Source organism: Kogia breviceps, chromosome X (genome assembly GCF_026419965.1).
Source record: "Kogia breviceps isolate mKogBre1 chromosome X, mKogBre1 haplotype 1, whole genome shotgun sequence".
Lineage (NCBI taxonomy): Eukaryota > Metazoa > Chordata > Mammalia > Artiodactyla > Physeteridae > Kogia > Kogia breviceps.
In genome coordinates, this window is record NC_081330.1 from 117,041,525 (window position 1) to 117,060,646 (window position 19,122).

The following is a 19,122-nucleotide window of genomic DNA, read 5'->3' on the forward strand; positions in this document are numbered from 1 at the left end:
CTTTTTAAAAAAGTATACTCCCAGCCAGTTTGCAACTCTTGCAAAAAGTTCTTAAAGGCTAGGTAAAGAACTAATGGAGGATTAGAACATAAACTGTAGATGTAACTGTATTTGTTGTCTATCACTTACCAATGATGGAAAATAGACTGGTTTGACATGATGTGTTATTTATAAAGTGATGCTAGATTGTCATACTTTTAAATGGCTGTATATTGTTTTAATTATTTCCTCTAATGTCTCCAGTCATTAAGATAATCAGTGTATAATTTTTAGTCATCTCTCTTTTTAACAAGATTGGATATAACACTTGACATTTTCTATCCCCAGGGTTCTATTTCCATCATGATTCTAGCAAATTGTTTTGCAGTGATACCAGTGATTCTGAGGAGCCATGCACTGAACTTTCAAGTTAATATTTATTACTTTAGTTTGGACTTTCATCACAAATAAGATTTACTTTAGAAAATGGCTTTTCTGCACAATAAAAATGAAGATGACATTCAACAAGCTGTCTGCTGGGGCAGACTTCAAGTTAAGAATAGAGGCTTTTCCAAATGCTTATCTGTTAGGTCAGCTGTTTGCAACTTAAAACAAAGAAATTTTATCATTGGTATGTTGGTCTTTAAGAGGAGCTGCAACACTATTTCGGCCTTTCCAAAATATATTCCATCAAACATTAGTTCCATTGGGAGGTTAATAAGTATTTTGTGACCAAAACCAAAAAAGATGCAATGTACAAATACATGTGGGAAACAATAAGCTAACCCCAACTCAACAAGATTTTCAAAGCCTTTAGTATGCTAATGTGCAATTATTAATCTCCAAGAGGGGGATTAAAATATGCAGAGCTTCCCAATCTTATTTAACCATGTAACCTCTTTCATTTACAAAGATTCTCTTTCAGAACTAGTGATCTGAAGAACATACATGGGAAAATGCTGGATTACTTAAGCCACATGGTGATCTGAAAGCAGACACTAACCACTCTATTTAAATTTCACCTTGCTGCCATTTATTATGTTTTTTCCCACTGAGGGAAAATGCATTCCGACAGTGAGTTCCCTCCCTCCTGTTCCAGGGGATGTCATGATTAGGTTTTCTACTTTAGAGCGGGGTAAGTCATCTCAGATACTCACAACCTTATACTACTTCTGCTCAGAGAATATGCTAAGTTTGAGTAGATGCAGGTCTATCTTTCCAGAGCAATAAGTTCCCAGATTCTTTGAATTAAAAAAAGGCAATTGGCCCTATGTCATACAAGGGCTCTTTGATTTTCTAGTCATATACATCTGCTTCTGTATTCAATTTGTCTGCAACTGATTCTTCTTAATTTAGCTAGGGTTTCTCAACAGCAGCACTCTTGATGTTTTGGACTGGATCATTCTTTATTGTTGGGGGCTGTCCTATTCATTGTAGGATGTTTAGTAGCATCTTGGGCCTCTATTCACTAGATACCAGTAGCACCTCCACTCCCATTTATGACAACTACCAATGTCCCCAGAAACTGCCAAATGCCCCTAGGGGGCAATACTGACCCCAGTTGAGAATCTCTGAGTTGGACTGTTTTCTATTCTTGGCTTTCCCATTTTGTCTTTAAGGGAAGCACTAATATCTTTGTGTTAATTCATTTGAAGAGTTTTTCTTTTCCTTTCATAGTTGCATCAGCTTTGTTGATTTGGTTTGCTAATCCTTCCTTTTTATCCACATATTAATATTCTGGAACTTTATTAAAAGTTTTTTTTTTTTCCTTAAGCTTACTGTTTTATCTATTACCTAGTACCTTCAATTATTTCAGGGCACTCTGATCTTGCCAGGTTTCATTTCTTTGAAAGTCTCCAACTATTTAACTTATTTCACATAGTATTTTCACTTTCCTTTTTTAAAAGCAACTAATCTTAAACGTTAAAAAGGTGTGGGGTTTGAATTGTTTTCAAAATTTTGATGCTGAGAGGTTATAACTAGGCCCTTCTGCCTAGCATATGAAGTAGTGATTTCAATAACAGAACTTAAAAGAAGACTTGGATCACGAAGGTTTCTAGTGTTATGAGCTACCTGATGCTCTCCCTTCTACTTTTCAAAACCAAACCAAAAGAAACAAGCAAACTCTATATTTCTTTTAATTGGTATGATTTAAACGGCTGGTTATTTATTGGGTAGCTAGAGGGACCAAACCGAGGGAATACTTCCATTCCTTTTGTTCTTTATTAAGTCCCTCCACAGGAAAGGAGGAAGTGTTAATTTGATCCATGAGCACTTCAGAAGCTTTGAGACACTTTTATTTATGAGCAGCAGTAATTTATTATGCCATTTAGGCACCATTTCTTGTAAGCATGGTTTCTTTTTTTTAAAAGTCTTTATTGAATTTGTTACAATATTGCTTCTGTTTTATGGTTTTTTGGCCGCAAGGCACGTGGGATCTTAGCTCCCGGATCCAGGGATCGAACCCATACCCCCTGCATTGGAAGGCAAAATCTTAACCACTGGACCACCAGGGAAGTCCCTAGGCACCACTTCTTGAGTAGTTTCTATGAGGCAAGACCAGTGCTAAGTACTTGAGATACAGTATCTCATTTAATGCTCATAAAAACACTAAAAGTAGTATTGCTATCCCATTTTACAGATAAGGAAACAAAAACACAGTGAGGCTAAGGCTCAACTACAAGGTCAATCTGTTATTAAAGGCCAAGCCTTGGCACCAAATTCAGGTCTATCTGACCTCAAAACTCATGCTCTATTTCTATCAGTAAAATTATACAAATTAAAGAAGAGTGCCTTCCCTACGTGATTACTCTAATTTTTACATTAGGAACAGACTATTTTCTATTTCTATGCCAAAATATTGCTGAACTACATTTCCATCAGTTACATGGTCCCTTATCACCATCAGCTTGTTATTCAAAGTTATTTTGTGAAGCTAACTAACATGCAGTCTTTGTGAAGTGTATTAAATAAGTCCAAAGGAATAAGAATTCCTGTGAGTATAGTACATATCTCATATTTCTGAATTTTTGATTCACTAATTTCTATTTCTGTGTTTAGTTCTGCTTTGGAAGTAGTGCGTTTTACTTGAGCACAGAAATTTCTTGTGGTTAGAATCCCATTTTCTTTTCTCTCTAGCAAAGCTGATGAATGACAGCTGAACTTTTATTTGATAAGGAAGATAATTTATATTCAAAAATCACAGGAAAGGGAACAAGCTTTTATTTGGAAATAAAGAAATGTGAATGTATTATGTGTACCTTTAAGAAATGTTTGAAATAATGCTATTAATTATAATTTAACTGCCCAAAAGATAGAATGAAGTTGTAAGACAGAGAAAGGTGATTGTGAAGTATGAGAGACCCTGGAACCTTCAGACCATATCCCTACCTCACACTGATAAAACTCAGTTCACAGTATCACTGCCCATAAGTCCTTCACCATGCTACTGTTAAATCACTTCAAGCCATTTGCTATTCATGTGGATAAAAGGGACATGGTATTCGGTTTTCTCTTGTCCCAACTACTCTGGTGGAAAATGTTCAGGTATAATATTATAGAAATTAATTTTCCTCAATGCACAGTGTGTACAAATAACATTTCTGAGGAGCACTTGTAAAATACCAACCTTGCATTCGTTCATGTGCTTTTTGTGAGGTCCTGGATTTTCAATAAATCAGAAAAGGTCTGAATTCCTTCAAACCAATACTATTCTATAATATTATTGTAAAAAATATGTTTTTATCCTATTCTTATAAAATATGACCACTCACAACCACAAAGGGACTCAGCCAACTGTGTCTACCTTTTAGCAGGTTTCTATGCACAGAAATGTGCTGTGATGGAACAGCAAGGGCAAGGAGTCTGTGAACAGTGAAAAGGGAAAGCTGATGGGAAATATCACCATTCTGAAAAGTTGCCAAGCAACTGATCTCATCAAATTTGAACCTTTGTCTTTGAAGCATGAGCAGATGAGACCAAATAGTTAAAGTGATTTAATGCTATCCTTTTTCACCCTTTTACTTTCACATTAAAGTTTCTTTTTTTTTCCCTGAACTTTCTCTTTTTTCACTCCATCTTATTCTTCAAAGACTTTTAAATGGCTCATATTATTATTATTTACCTGTTGAGATATTTCAGCAGCTGTTTTTTTTCCCTTGGTTTATTGAGGTATAATTGACAAATAAAAATTGCATATATTAACATGATGATTTGATATCATATGTAAACACTGTGAAATGATTACCACAATCAAACTACTTAACACATCTCTCATCTCAAATAGTTATCCTTTTTTTGTGGTAGAAACACTCAAGATCTATTTTCTCAGCAACATTAAAGTCTCTATGTAATAATGACAACAGTGAAAAGAAATATCTAGCACATACTGGGCACTTTCTAGGCAATTTACAGTGTGTTGTCATTAAATTCTCACAAAAAGTCTATGAGGCAGATATTATCATCTTCATTTAACAAATGAGAAAACTGAGGCCTTGAGTAACATTCCTAAGGTCACACTGGAGGAATTAGATGGCAGTCAGGATTACCAAGTATGGCTGATGATAAAGCCAATGCAAGCAATCACCTAGGCTGCCTCACCTACTATATCTGTATTTCCAGAAATCATTCTTTTTTTTTTTTTTTTTTTTTTTTTGTGGTACGCGGGCCTCTCACTGTTGTGGCCTCTCTCATTGCGGAGCACAGGCTCCGGACGCGCAGGCTCAGCGGCCATGGCTCATGGGCCCAGCCGCTCCGCGGCATGTGGGATCCTCCCGGACCAGGGCACGAACCCGCGTCCCCTGCATCTGCAGGCGGATTCTCAACCACTGCGCCACCAGGGAAGCCCCAGAAATCATTCTTGTTTATTGTTTTAGAAAGTAAAACCTATTATATGCTCTCTCATTTAAAAAGGGCATACACATTGTTGCTAAATGTACCCCTCAATTTAGCTATCTTTTCCTAAGGTTTGTTAAGGCCATGTCTATGTAAATGCATGTTTATTATAGTGTCAGGAAATACAAAACATATAGAAAAACATACACAATCAGATCTAGTTCTGCTTGCCTGAAATCAAATGCTTGAATTTGGAAGGGGTAAAGAAATTTTTGGAAATTATTTTCCTACACTTTTGCAAATTATTTTCATAATAGTTAGTTATCTGGTACCACTGGTAGAGTCAACAAATATCCATGGGTATTTAATCCCAGCTCTACCACTTACTAGTTGGGTAAGTTATTTAACCCATCTGTAAAGTGAGGATTCTATTAGTATCTACCCCACAGGGTTGTTGTGAGGATTAAATGGGTTAATGACTTTTAAATGCTTAGAAGAGTGCCTGGCATACATAAATCTCAACATGTATTATTTACTTATTTTCTAGACAGGCCATCCACTGTCTATCCATACTGTATTTATCTTACAGCTTAGGGCAAATAACTGATCTTTTAATTCACTCTTAGCCACAAAGAGTGGGTTCATGATATAAAATGAGAACCTTGCTTAATCAATACATTTTAAAGCTCACAATTAGGATATTTTCAAGTATTTTTCTTTCCATCTGTTTCTTTGTCACAGTGTCTAATAACAGAACTTCCTTAAATATTTTTTGTCTTATTTATCTATCATGTGAATGAAACCAAAAGCACACATTAAAAACTGTATCATGTTTCTCCTTTGCTTCTCAAAATCCTATTTAGACTCTTATAACTCTAAACCTCTTTGAGTAAACAGATAAGCTGGCAAGTAAATAGGCAATCATGGTGACTAAGTCCACATACTTGAAGATAAGGGTATTTGTAACTAAGAACTAAGTTGAACACTGTGAGGCTAAAGGACTTATACAATGCCTTTTAAGGTATTACACAAGTGCTAACAGGTTAAATTACTGTCATTTTCAGAAAATATAAAATGTGGACTTTTTTTTGTAACTTCAGTTTTTTTTTTTTAATATACTTCAGCAGGATCAAGTATTTCATTATCACTGTTTTTAAATCCAAGAGAATATTGTCACACTTGGGGGGTCCATGTAATGGGACCATTTTATAGGTTAAATAAAGAAGTTGTCATCAATTATTGCTTATTAAGGTTTGAAGTTACTTGGGGCCTTTAGGGTCTGGGCTGGGAGATTTATATAAACCCTCAGATCTCAGATCTAGGTTTGAGAAGGTGTCAGGTATTTAGTGGGGATTACTAGCATTTAGAAACCCTGGATGACGACTATTCATCATTTAAAACTCAGCATAAATGTCACTTTTATTTATGTGACTTCCCAGGAAGACTCTGGGGCTTCAGCTCCCAGGCTACTGCAGAACTCTGTTCACACCTTCCTACTTACCTAAAGTGGCTGCACTGCATCTTTTTGTTTTTTCCCTCTGCATTGTGACTGCCTTCCAGGGAAGGTTTATGTTTTATTCATCTGTGCATCCCAAGTGCCTGGCTGACCTGATGTACACAACTAATATTAGCTGAATGAGTTAATTAATGAGTTAATTCATCCCAATGAATTAATCTTTGGGAATACTATGGCCCAAAATTCACATATGTGAAAGGTAAGTTTTACTATTTAAGAGCTGATTTTAAAAAGGTAAATATACATTAAACTGCTAATTACCTGGAACAACTTTCAAGTTGTGCCAGGGAATCTCTACTGAAGTATCTATAAGTATCTCTAGTGAAAGTTCAGACTATATGACCAAAAGTAAAAGAACTTTTGCTTTTACTTCCTTATCCCTCTTTTAAGCATATATACATTTCTTTTCTCCTAAGCGGTTTATAAAAGTATATCAAGTATCTCTAGGATATCTACTTTTTCTAAAATTTAAATGGTATTCTATTTTATTGGAAGAGATATGATCTGTGGAACATGATAGCACTAGGTGCTTTAAACCATAGTCTGAAGGAACTAACGATTCATAGCCATTTAAGTAAGAACTTAGTAAGCTATTTTTTTAATAAAGCTGTCAATAATCAACTTCATCTGGTGACTATAAGTTCCCCTTAAATTAAACATTCGTATCTACTTCAACACAAGTAGAAAACAGCCAGAAAATTCTGGGACATAACAAAAGAAGAGTTGATATACATTAATGCCTATCCAATAATAGGTAGTCAATAAGTACTTGTGGAACAAATGAACAAAAATAAAAATCTCATGTGATGGGGCAGGGGCAGGGGTAAAAAGATGGCAGGCCTCTATACTGCAGAGGCTTACAATATAATAGTGGAGAAAAGCAAAGGTGCACATACCTTCAATTTATGACAGTTCAAAATAAGTGCCACCACAGTAGTATAACTGATGAGGAGCACATGATAAAACAGCACATGTACAGAAAATAACACAAAGCAAGATAGGTATGGTTCCTATTATTTAGGATCGTTTTGGCCAAAACTTTTCATACATAATTATTACCAAAGAGCTGTAAGGAAATAGGGCGTGGGTAATAAGGTATTTAATCTTTCGGAACCACAGGAGGGAGGTATATGGCCATAGTGAAAAAGTAAGAAGGATCCTGCCCTTCCCCCAAAACTGAAAAGGAAGGAGCACAGAATTCCAGTTCAATACACTCATTCTTGCAATAGGACCACAGGTGTTACTACTGTAACTTTAGGCAACTTTATCTGCAAGTCTTTCAGCTACACTATATCAGTTTTAAGTATTTTTGACTGGGTTACTTTCTTGGTCATGCATGGAAAACAGGAGTCAGATAAAAAATCCTGGGACATGGTAACTCTAGGCCCATCTTTGCTTTAAATACATTATGTCCTTCCTATTTAAAATCCACTCAAAATTTACAGCTTCTTATAAAAAACAAAAATTGAGATGAAATTTTACCCAGAAAAGTCCATCTAAAGATTTTTTAATACCTGAGAAATAAGGAAATTTTATTTTAAATAAGTCATGTTAACAGTAAATATTCATTTAAAAAAGGGGAAAAAACCCCCTGAAGTAGTCCAATTTGGCAACACCTGATCTACAAAAATTACATGTGAGTCAAAAAGGTTTCCATAAATCATTAATGAGTTAAAATGCTACCTACTATACTTACTTATTTTTGGAAAACTTAGAATAATTTTTAATGTCATGCCTCATATTGTTGAGATTCCACTTGGAAGCACATGACAGACACAGATCAATTATAAATATTCAAAAGCTATCAAGTAATTTTCACAACCCAAAAGCCTAGGAAAAGAAATTGAGATTTCCATACCAGACATAAGCTCTTTCATCAATGTAAGAGAAGAACTCTTACCATAAGTTGGGGTGCTTTCTCGTCTTCCTTGACTACTTGATCTTCCCTTTTCATATTCATAACAATACAAGACAGTATCTTCCTCCACAATATTAAACCTCTTTCGATATTCCTGATCCAGAAATGAATTTGGTGATTCAGATCCCTTGTGCACTGGCTTGCCCACCATGTGTCCTCTGAGGTCTTCACAAGGAAGGTTTCCTTTTTCATCCCTAAAGAAAGGGTAAAGGAGAAGGACGTAGAAAAGTGTTACAGTGGTAAAATGACAGAGACAGTCTAAAGTAGTAATAATATCCTTCCTATATATTTTCTGATCTTTCCAAACTTTCTTTGAGGTTTATAGGGAAACTTTAAATTATTCCTGTTTTGCAGGAAAAAAAATGCCAAGGCTCAGAGAGGTTAAATGACTAGCCTAAAGGTTACACAGCTAGACATAGGCCATGGATCTTCCAACTCCTGCTCTAGTCCATGTTCAATACTATGGCACATAAAAGAAATCATCTTAGCTCATAAATTGCTTTTAGTGCTTAAGAAAATAGATATAATGTTAACAATGCCAACAATGTAGCTTTCTTCTGCCAGTTTATCTAATTGATTCATGGTAATATTTGCACTGCTTAAAAATTAAAACAAAGATGTATTTAAGAACTGCCACTTCTGTGAGGGTACTGTGACCTTAAGAACTAAGTTAGCACTATATAAACTGGTGTTGTAAGAATTTCAAACAGCTTGTTATTAATTTAAAATAAATGTTAATGAAAAGAATTATTCTCTGTATTTAAACTATATTATCTCATTTAATAGTAAAAAAAGATATGTTCATGGAACTCATTCTAAATGGATATATCAAAATTTAATTACACATCAGCAACATTTCTTGTGGAGAGAGGGTGGAGAAACCTCACCATATATAGAGTTTAAGAATGGGACTTAAGATGATGGCAAGTTGATTTTTTTTTTTTCTATAGGATTCTGAAGTGAAAGATCTCTAATTTAAATTTATGGGATCCCTAAAACTGTTACTCACACATAGTAAATATTAATCACACAGCCCAGGTGATTGGGACAATAATGAGTGGTATTTTGGTAGAAATATTCCATTTAGGATTAGTTAAAATGAACCCTGCTTATTTTATGATAATTTCACTGACTAGCTATAAAATTTCTGTTAGAAAAGCTCATATTCTAGCACATGACTATGGATGTAAATGCAATGTTTCTTTCCTTGTTGATCACTAATTTTATTTCTTCCTAGTTCTTAATTGTTTCCAGTTCTACCCCAAACAATGCCATGAATACTATCAAACCAGATAAAATTTAATTGTAAGTGCCAAGACGGAAATCTTAAATCCACAAAATAAACTGAATTATAACAAGACGGATAAAAAAACCAAATTTTTAAGTGACCTATTAAGTCTTACGACATGGTGATGAGCTTATAAATCTAATGTCAATTCTAAAATATGAGTTTCAGTTCACCAAAAATATTATACGTTTATACTACAGTATGCTATACATCTCTCTCAGTATACAAATGTCTAGGTTGGGTTTGTCCAAATTAAGAGAACTATATTCCTATTATTTGAACTATGTAGAAAGTAGTAAATAATATTCTCAAGACGGACTGAATCAGCAAGCTGTCACTCTTTTATTTTTTTAAATAAAAGTATTGCTTATTACCAAATTGTAACTATGAAAGCTAGTTCTTAGGCAACACAAAGAAAATAAATATAAAATCCAGACACAATTTTATTTTCGGCTAGCTAAAAACTTTTCCTGAACAAATTGCCTGGCGCTTTTTGTTAGTCAGTCCTCTAGCAAAAATAAACTGACACTGCAATTAGCTTAGAAACAGCCCTAGTGAACTTGGGGCACTGGGGAAGGTTATGCCTATCCATAAATGGGCAGACGTTTCTGTCAGGCCTGTGACATGAATGTTAATGCAGCTGAGATCAGAGGGTGATTCAGCCCTAGTTAATTCACCGTGCTCTACTTATAAGGACATACCCTGTGGTAGAAAATGGGACGGGCTGGTATTCCTTACTCTATAATGATATGAAAGAGAGGCCTTCTACCAGCAAAGAAGATTTATTAGACCTGTCTGTATGGAATGCATTCAATAAAGTTGAATTAAGAAAAGTGCAGGTCAAAATCAAACTTTGCAGTAGAATGAATTGATACATGTATTGCGTATATAAGTGGGTGTGCCTGTGTATATGTACTCACATTATGAGACCCTGAATAACTCAACATATTAATTTGTACTGCTATAAAAATTTTCTTAATGTTATACATCTATACATATATATAATAAATCTACACTTTTGCTCTAAAAAGGATTCAAGGGAACATATGGAAAGTTAGAGCACTCCTTCACTGGACTATCTTTATATTTAATGGCTCACAGTAAAATTAATAAGAGAAATTAGTATTTAAACTTCATAGTTGTGCAAGACCTACAAATTCTTGGTTTTCATGATAGAAAAAGAAATTTGGTTAGGTATAAAAGTTCACTGTATACTATGATAATGAAAGTGTATACAGTCATAAAATAAAAAACTGACCAAATTTCACTCACTTCACATACATGAGTGTTTTCTCTTTTAGAGAAAAAGTCACTTTTGCAATCACATTTTTTTTCTGGAATAAATGTGTTCAAAGAATTATAATCACATGAAAAAAAGTCTACCTAACTTGACAACTAGTCCTACCATTTTTAAGTTTTTTGGTTTTAAGATGAGAAAGCTTTTATTATTTACAATTCAAATTATCACCAAAATGCCTATCCTACATAAACAAAAGTTTTTAATGCAGGAAAAAATAAACATTCAGATGAGTTAAATTAGGTGAGCCTCATTCATCCTCAAAATGAGAAAAAAAAGCCACAGCTGTATCTATAAAAGAATGACAAATGCAAAAAGTTTTATGACTATTATAACTTCAAGTCAAACCAGAAAATGCAGATAATTTACATGAGGCTGTGGTACAAAGGGAGTCTCATGCACATATTTTCTAACTGGGCTATATCAAACGATTGTGTGACTAGGTAACTAATAATTTGACTCAAAAACATTTAGAACATTCTGTTAAATTACACACTAGACTAAGAATCAATTAAGGCGACAGATAATACCCGAATTATGAATTTTACTGAAAAGTATGGAACATTCAAGCAACACTACCAAAACAAGTACCACTATGCTGATAGTTCAATCTCTTGCATTCTCCTGTTTTTGTAAACAGCATGTTTAAGGCTTTTTTTTTTTTTTTTTTTTTTGTGGTACGCGGGCCTCTCACTGTTGTGGCCTCTCTCATTGCGGAGCACAGGCTCCGGACGCGCAGGCTCAGCGGCCACGGCTCACGGGCCCAGCCGCTCCGCGGCCTGTGGGATCCTCCCGGACCGGGGCACGAACCCGTGTCCCCTGCATCGGCAGGCGGACTCAACCACTGCGCCACCAGGGAAGCCCTAAAGCTTTTTATTGACTTCAGTATATTGCCTTCATCGTATCTGCACCACACTTAAGAGGACAGAACTGGATTCTTTAACTCCTTTGTCTTCTGAAGTACATTTTAAATGCATTCTGTCTAGGAAACACTCTATTACAAGTTCCTCCCTATCCAAGAGACAAGGAAAGAACATCAAAAAACCGCAGAGACTTGCTAAAAATAATTTTCTGATTATTATCTGTACATGTAGCCCTCTGAAGAATAAGGTCTTTTAAATAATCATTTGCACTGAAATAAAAATCTTTCCCATTAAAATGAAAAACAATCCCAAAGAGTCATTTCCTATTTGAAACACACATGCTTTTATTGCTCCTCTTACAAGAGTATTCAAAAAGTCTGACACTATCTTAATAGAATTAAAATTCAACTTGAATTTGACTAGGATATCAGATGAATTTGTACATCTGATTGTAAATTTAACATAAGACTGCAAATTATATATTAGAACGATTTTTGAAACGCCAGCTTAGTAAATTGTATCTTCTCACAACCCCATTTAATTCTCAAAAATAAGACCTAAAATGTCAATAAAATTGACTGCAGCTTTATTACTAGATGACAACACAGTATTTGCAGACATGCCATGTTGTCATGAAGCATTTAGATGGTAAAACGTCAGTACCATCATATCCAACAGAATGAAACATTAGGTGTACTAAAGTAAAGAATAGTGCAAATTAATTAAAACAAGGAATTTCAGTACTTTTATTTATTAAAGAATTTTAATATTAAGTATAGCTTGAAAACAAGAGACCTTAAATTATTGTTTTTGAATGACTGCACAACTAATTTAAAAACGGAATCAAATACTTTGTGATTGGTATTAATTATCCCCATTTAGTGCTGGCCCTTTTCCATAATTTTTGTATTCCACAAGGCTGGAAATCATAATGCTTTTGGACAAAATGCATGATGGCACAAAGTTATAGTCTTCCACCTGCCAAGAATTTCAAATAGGAATTTGGAACATGAAATGGAGATACAGCCTCCAGAAATCTGAAAATAGACTTTAAAGGCAACTCATTCTCTTGCAAACTCTCTCTACTTTCTGAAAGAAACACTAATGAACTAACCAAGTGGAAACTGTAGATAGAGAGGTATTGGGGGAAGAAACACTCTCCCTCATCATCATCTAAGAAAAAAAATTCTTCCTCATTACATACATTTAAGAAAGCATAGAAGTTATCTCTAACTTTCTCTTTTAGAAATAAAGTATGAAATGCTTCAAAGTAACTTGAGATTTCCTGTGGCTTCTTACCAAAGAGCCTCACTTATTTTTTACTTACTAAAATAATCCTAGCTGTTATTTTATATTAGTTTCCTATTATGTGAGATAATGCTTATAAGATATTTAATGTAGAGTGTTTAATACAAATTAGTTATTGTTATTGTTATTATTAACTAGAGTACAGTCTCTATAAGGCAATCATTTTCCAGAATGTGCTCAGGATTCTTAACTGAGAAAATATTCAAGGTGTTTCGTGAGAATTTACTTCACAGTTTACATGCACTTGTTAGTTTTTAGCTAGAAGCTACGCAGAACAACATGATGGTTAGTTTTATACCTGGGAATATACGGTTCTGCAGGAGGAGGGGGAATGTAGAGATCCTGGAGGGCGGAACTGTCTCTTTTGGTGGGTGTACTGATGGTGCTGGAAGGCGTGGCAACGCTGCTTGTGGGACTTCTAGGTATAAGAGGCTGGTTAAAATGAAAAAGAAAATACATACGCACACAAACAACACACAAAACAACAACAACGACACATAGTTATCATTTTTAAATGATCTATTTCTACAAAGTGTTTGAACTTGGCTGCAATCAAGAAGCATGTTATTTAGCACATGGATATTCCTCTGAGTCTCCAAAAACAAAAAATTTATCGCTTTAGAGGTTTTCACTTAGTTCCTAACTCACCTTATTGTACGGCATAACCGCGTAAAAGCTATTTATAAGGTAAATCTATCATGCAGTGTTTCATAATGGGGAGATTTATCTCACAGTCAGAAACGTATTTAAATTTGCTTTGTTAGAATCCCACTTTTGAAAGAGAGATAATAAAGAGTAACTTCCAAAAAAATTAGTTCACTCACATCCTGACTGGTATACAAGAAAGATAATTCAGATCGTTTCCCAAAAAAGATACATTACACTCCTAAGTCAGTAAAATGTGACAGATTCTCAAAAAAGTTTACAAAAATGGAATATGAAAGGCCAATACGAGAGAATATTTTCTAGGAAAATGTACTTTTTTCATAAATATAAACAATACTGTCTTCTCAAAGTCATTTTATGGTACATCTTCAAAAGTATGGTGATTAGTGTGACACAATCATTTCATTTTTCAGAGGCACACACATTTACCATTGTTTAAAATAATTTTTAGTTGCATACCTATAGATCTCATTTTCATGCCTGTATTTATGTATTAAATAAGTTTTTTAAAAAATTAAGATTCTCTATATACTGAATTAAGCAATACATCAGGATGCATTAACTTACGAGCACTGCCAATTCTAAACGTCACAGCATTTGGAAATGATATTGTGGTTCAAGAAATTATTCTAAAGTGAAACTAAAATTCACAAATTTTCATGTTTATCTTACAGATCTTACTGCTTAGCTACATATACAATAACATATTAAAAAATAAGAACTTTAATGCAATCGCAAACAAAAATAACGATCACAAAATGAACTGTATCTTCACATGACAAGATGCTGCCATTTTAGCCAGTATGAAAACACTTTTTATCATATCTATATAGACCCATAGTTCTATTACTTTAACACGTATTGCTGGACACTCAAAAAATGGCATAGTACAACTATTATATATTGTGACAATACTTTTGTACAGATAAACAAAATTTGTTCAAAAATCCAAGCATAAATACAATGTACAATGTAGGTCACTGGGGTAGGCTACATAGTTTATGACTCAGTTCATGGTTTTTGACCTTCCTTTTTACACAGCTCACCTTAATAGCTTGAAATCACACATCCTGCCAAAATGACGGTTAAGTTTTAATCTATGTGAAATAGAAATTAAAGAAAGAGAGAGAGAAGGGAAAAATAATTGATAATTTATTTTGGGACTCTACAATATTTTATCTTCTATGATGTAAAAAAAATAGTCAGGAAGTCTACATGTTGAGGAATTTTGATATATTTTGAAAGTACACAGTAAGGACTATTATGTTTAACTATGCTGATTTGGAATAGCATCCAGTTAAACCATGCGTGTCTTTTAGAAACAAAAAGTTTGGCAATGGGAAATCCTGAAATTTATATAGGTAATCGGGAGTTACCTGTACAGATGAACACCATGAAGCCTGAGGAAATAAAGAATTATATGCTTTCTAAGGATGTATTTCATGCCTCTACAACAGATCTTTGAATGATAGGACCTTTTTTTTTTAACTGGAGTAAAATTGCTTTACAATGTTGTGTTAGTTTCTGTTGTACATTGAAGTCAATCAGCTATATGTATACCTATATCTCCTCCCTCTTGGGCCTCCCTCCCACTCCCCCTCCATCTCACCCATCTAGGTCGTCACGGAGCACCGAGCTGAGCTCCCTGTACTATACAGCAGGTTCCCACTAGCTATCTATTTTACACATGGTAGTGTATTTATGAGGTTTGATAGGACCTTTAGATCAAGTGTGATCTGTGATGTGACTCTGTTTATCATTGTTTCCTCTCTGTCAGGACATCTTGGTATTAAATACAAATGACATTAAAGAACAAGTCTAACCAAAATTTAATCATTATAGAAATGTAAAGAAAACATTCATTACACAGTACATTACTTGCCAAAACTTTCTATAACAGATGCACTGTGAGAGAAAACCTTATACTCAGTATGCTTTTAAAATGTTCTAATATGCACTTATTTTAAAATATCCTAACATTACAAGTGAACTTAAAAACAAGTTCTAAAAACACAAGCATTAAAAAAAATAATCTAACAAATTTTTATTCTCTTTCTTCTTTTCTAAGGTCACTATTTCTGTTTTGAAGACTTCTCTCCTTTTATTTTACCACCTGGAGGACTACAGGTAATTTCTCCTGGTTAGTACCTATCCCTGTCCTCCCCAAACAAAGAGGAAGGAAGGAAGGAAGGAAGGAAGGAAGGAAGGAAGGAAGGAAGGAAGGAAGGAAAAAAGGAAAAAAGGAGAAGTAGTAGTCAATGATTACAAGTATATTTTAAATACCTCTGAAGTGTGAGGTAAGGACCAACAAAATATTTTATTCTGCCTAGACTATTACCAGGATTGTCTATTTAGGGTACTTGTTCCTTCCCCTTCCAGGAAATTTAAATATTAGCTTTGTCAACTTCCTTCAAATTGATATTTTCTCTAGGTTTCTGTTTTCAACACGGAGCTGCTATTAATGTCCTCAGTTAACACAGTTAGTTAAATTAGCAAAAACGTAGAAGAAAAAGACTCTTAGGCTTAAACAGATAACAGGTTTGATTGTGCCAGCTGGTTCAATTAATTGAAGCGGTTGAAAAAAACAACTTCTTTCAGAGAAAGAAGAAATTAGTCAATCCTGTTGTTTAATTCTTACTGGCTAGTTATTTTATTAACTGGTAAATCATAGAAAACATTTAAACTGGTTTATCATGCAGATATCATCTGGCTAATCAAGTATGCCTTGTACTAAGTAAAACACACGGTAAATACTAATATTCATTGTATTTTTGTCTACTAATTGTACTATTTTTGTCAAGCTAATCCAAGCTAAAAAGTAAACATTATTCTTGAGAATCTCATCTAAAAAAAGACATTAAGCAATGGAAAAATAAAATATGGTTAAATAGAAGCTTCATGGGAAAATGGAAATAGCTATTTAACCCCAAAGGAAATTTGTGATAATTTAAAATTATAATGTCTTAAAAATGTTCTAACTTTGGACAAGAATTGAAAGGGTACAAAATTAAATGACTACAAGAATGAAGAAGGCATTAAAGAATATTAGAAAGACAGGCAAACTGTGACTAAATCAAGCACAGAATAAATGATGTTATTAGCTGAAATTATCAGTGAGAAATTCCTAGTTGTAACAAGTGCCATTAAAATTACACCTATTACCGATAACCAACAAGTATGTGAAAATACACAAAAAGTGACAAATACAGCCTCCCTCAAATCAAAAAAGTTCTCTCAGCGTTTAATTCAAAATTTAATAGACATATGCCTTCGTTTCGGAAAAAATACCTAAATATGTAAGTATAATAGTGCAGAAGAATAGTTCTTCCTACCTTGGTAACATTTAGTTTTAAGCATTTCTTCATAACATAGTATAAAAAAAGTAGTTACTGTTGTACTATAAAGAAGTTCCAATATAAGGACAAAAAATAGAATTAAAGGGTAATATTTTTTTATTTTACCACTTTGCCTTTTGATTCTTTCTCTTAACTGGTAAAATCTGCACAGGAAGAGAATTAAGAGCTATCATCACTTATGGATAAAATACAAGGGTATTTTAAGACTGCATCTTCTTACTCAAGTAAGCATGAAGCTTCAGTATAACTTGATCCACTACGGTATGCAATCAAGTATGATATGGATCCATTTGGGATTCTACCCAAGAGGATTTATTTCCTGGAAAGACCTTGCCATAAAATTTATTTTTCATATCTAAATGGTCCTACTGACATAAAGTTTTCCTTTCAGATTCAATGAGGCTCCAAAAGGGAGGACATGTTTTGCACATATGTTGTTACTCTTCTAAAATAAATCTATGATAGATTTTAGGGGCACTGGCATGCATCTCTTAAAATATCCAAATCCTAAATAAAATGATCATATGCATCTCTTCAAATATACATTTATAACCTTACGTCAATTAATGATAACTTACTACTGTGAACAGGACTCAGAAATTTATTAGGTTACGTACACATACATTTTTCATATTGTCCGTTTAAACTATATAAATACCTTCAAATTATATCCCACAATATGGTAAGGCACAAACCTTCCTCTGAATCATGAGTGATGACTCACTATAGTGATAATATCCTACTCATCCAGTTTAAACATCATTGGGAGACGGTGATTATTATAAAATAAAATTTTCAGCTTTGGAAAGGGATCACTGAAATCTCACGTTAAATCCTCTGATGGCTCAGGTCTTTTCCTTGTGTCCCCGATTCTAACATCTTTAAGGTAACTGAGCACACCTGGAAGGTATTAATGTACCTCTGAAAACACTACGGTTTTAAAGACTATGAGAAAAGAACGTCTATACTTTAAAAACTACATCTGATGTTAAAGGTTTTATTTTAAACATTTTGCATTTTAACAACTCTTGGCAAGTGTATCTTAATTTAGTTGTCCCTCTATCTGGTAAGTGACCCAGCTTTCATAGAGCTATATAAAGTCTTGAATGAAACCAATGACATAAAGACAGCCCCCATGTTGAAGATTAAAACAGTGCATTACACATTATGTAGTTATCTCTAAAATTCACTAATGCAAATATCACAAAGAGTTTGCTTTGTCCTCCAGGGGGAAAATACTCATTGAAATATGAATGATTACATCAAGTATAAAACCTGGCCATTTATTTTATTCACTCTTGGGAATAAGCACAGACTCAAATGGATCACAATATCCCATTATTCTAGCACAGAACATTCACACAAGTCCTTATTCAGTTCAAACACGTTTTTATTATAATTCCCAATACAAGTACCAAAATATTGTTTTATGTTAGCAACTCTGAGTCATCTAAACAAATGCTCCAGAGAAAATGTATTCTGGATTTTGGGAGGCAAGAAGTTGCATATAATCTTGTAAATTTCTTGATCATGTAAAGAATGTTAGATCTAATTTGGAAAATTATTGGGCATAATTTTTCCTGGGCAAGCTTTTCTTAAGTAGTAAATTATTTGAAAAGAGCTTAAGCAAGAGAAACACTTGTATTCAAAATTCTCCCACTCAGTTTTTTCACAGCTTTTTCTAGAATCCAAAGTTATACATACAAAAGATTTGAGTCTTCTTTTTTAAGCATGTAATCTTCCCTTTCCTATCAGACTACAAAGAAAATAAACATTTTTTCCAAGCATATATTTGATCAGGAAGCTATATCTATATAAGCTAAAAATAGATATATGGGCCTAAAAGTAAGTATGTAGTTACACAATGTACAACTAATATAGACTTTAGAGTCACACTACAAAATGGCTTTTTCCAATTAATCATCAAAATTTGCACATTGTACTGAAACTACCACTAGTATATTTATTGCTGTCCACTCTTATTGGCATAGTTGATACTGCAACATTAAAACTGGACTTGCAATTTTTTCAATTTACAGTAAGCATCATTTTTAGGAAATTAACTAAAGAAAGAATAGGGAGCTAAAGAATAAAGAAA

General features: G+C 33.9%; 1 protein-coding gene across 14 annotated transcripts in view; it reads right to left on the reverse strand.

Annotated features, from left to right (window-relative positions):
* CNKSR2 (connector enhancer of kinase suppressor of Ras 2) overlaps positions 1-19,122 on the reverse strand; it is a 258,376-nt gene that overhangs the window by 94,805 nt on the left and 144,449 nt on the right. For all 14 annotated transcript variants that reach the window (XM_059051140.2, XM_059051142.2, XM_059051141.2 and 11 more), the window contains 2 exons: positions 13,301-13,434; positions 8,229-8,440 (listed from right to left, as the gene is read on the reverse strand). In XM_059051140.2, the coding sequence (XP_058907123.1) occupies positions 8,229-8,440; positions 13,301-13,434 (346 nt within the window). The remainder of the gene's footprint in view (positions 1-8,228; positions 8,441-13,300; positions 13,435-19,122) is intronic.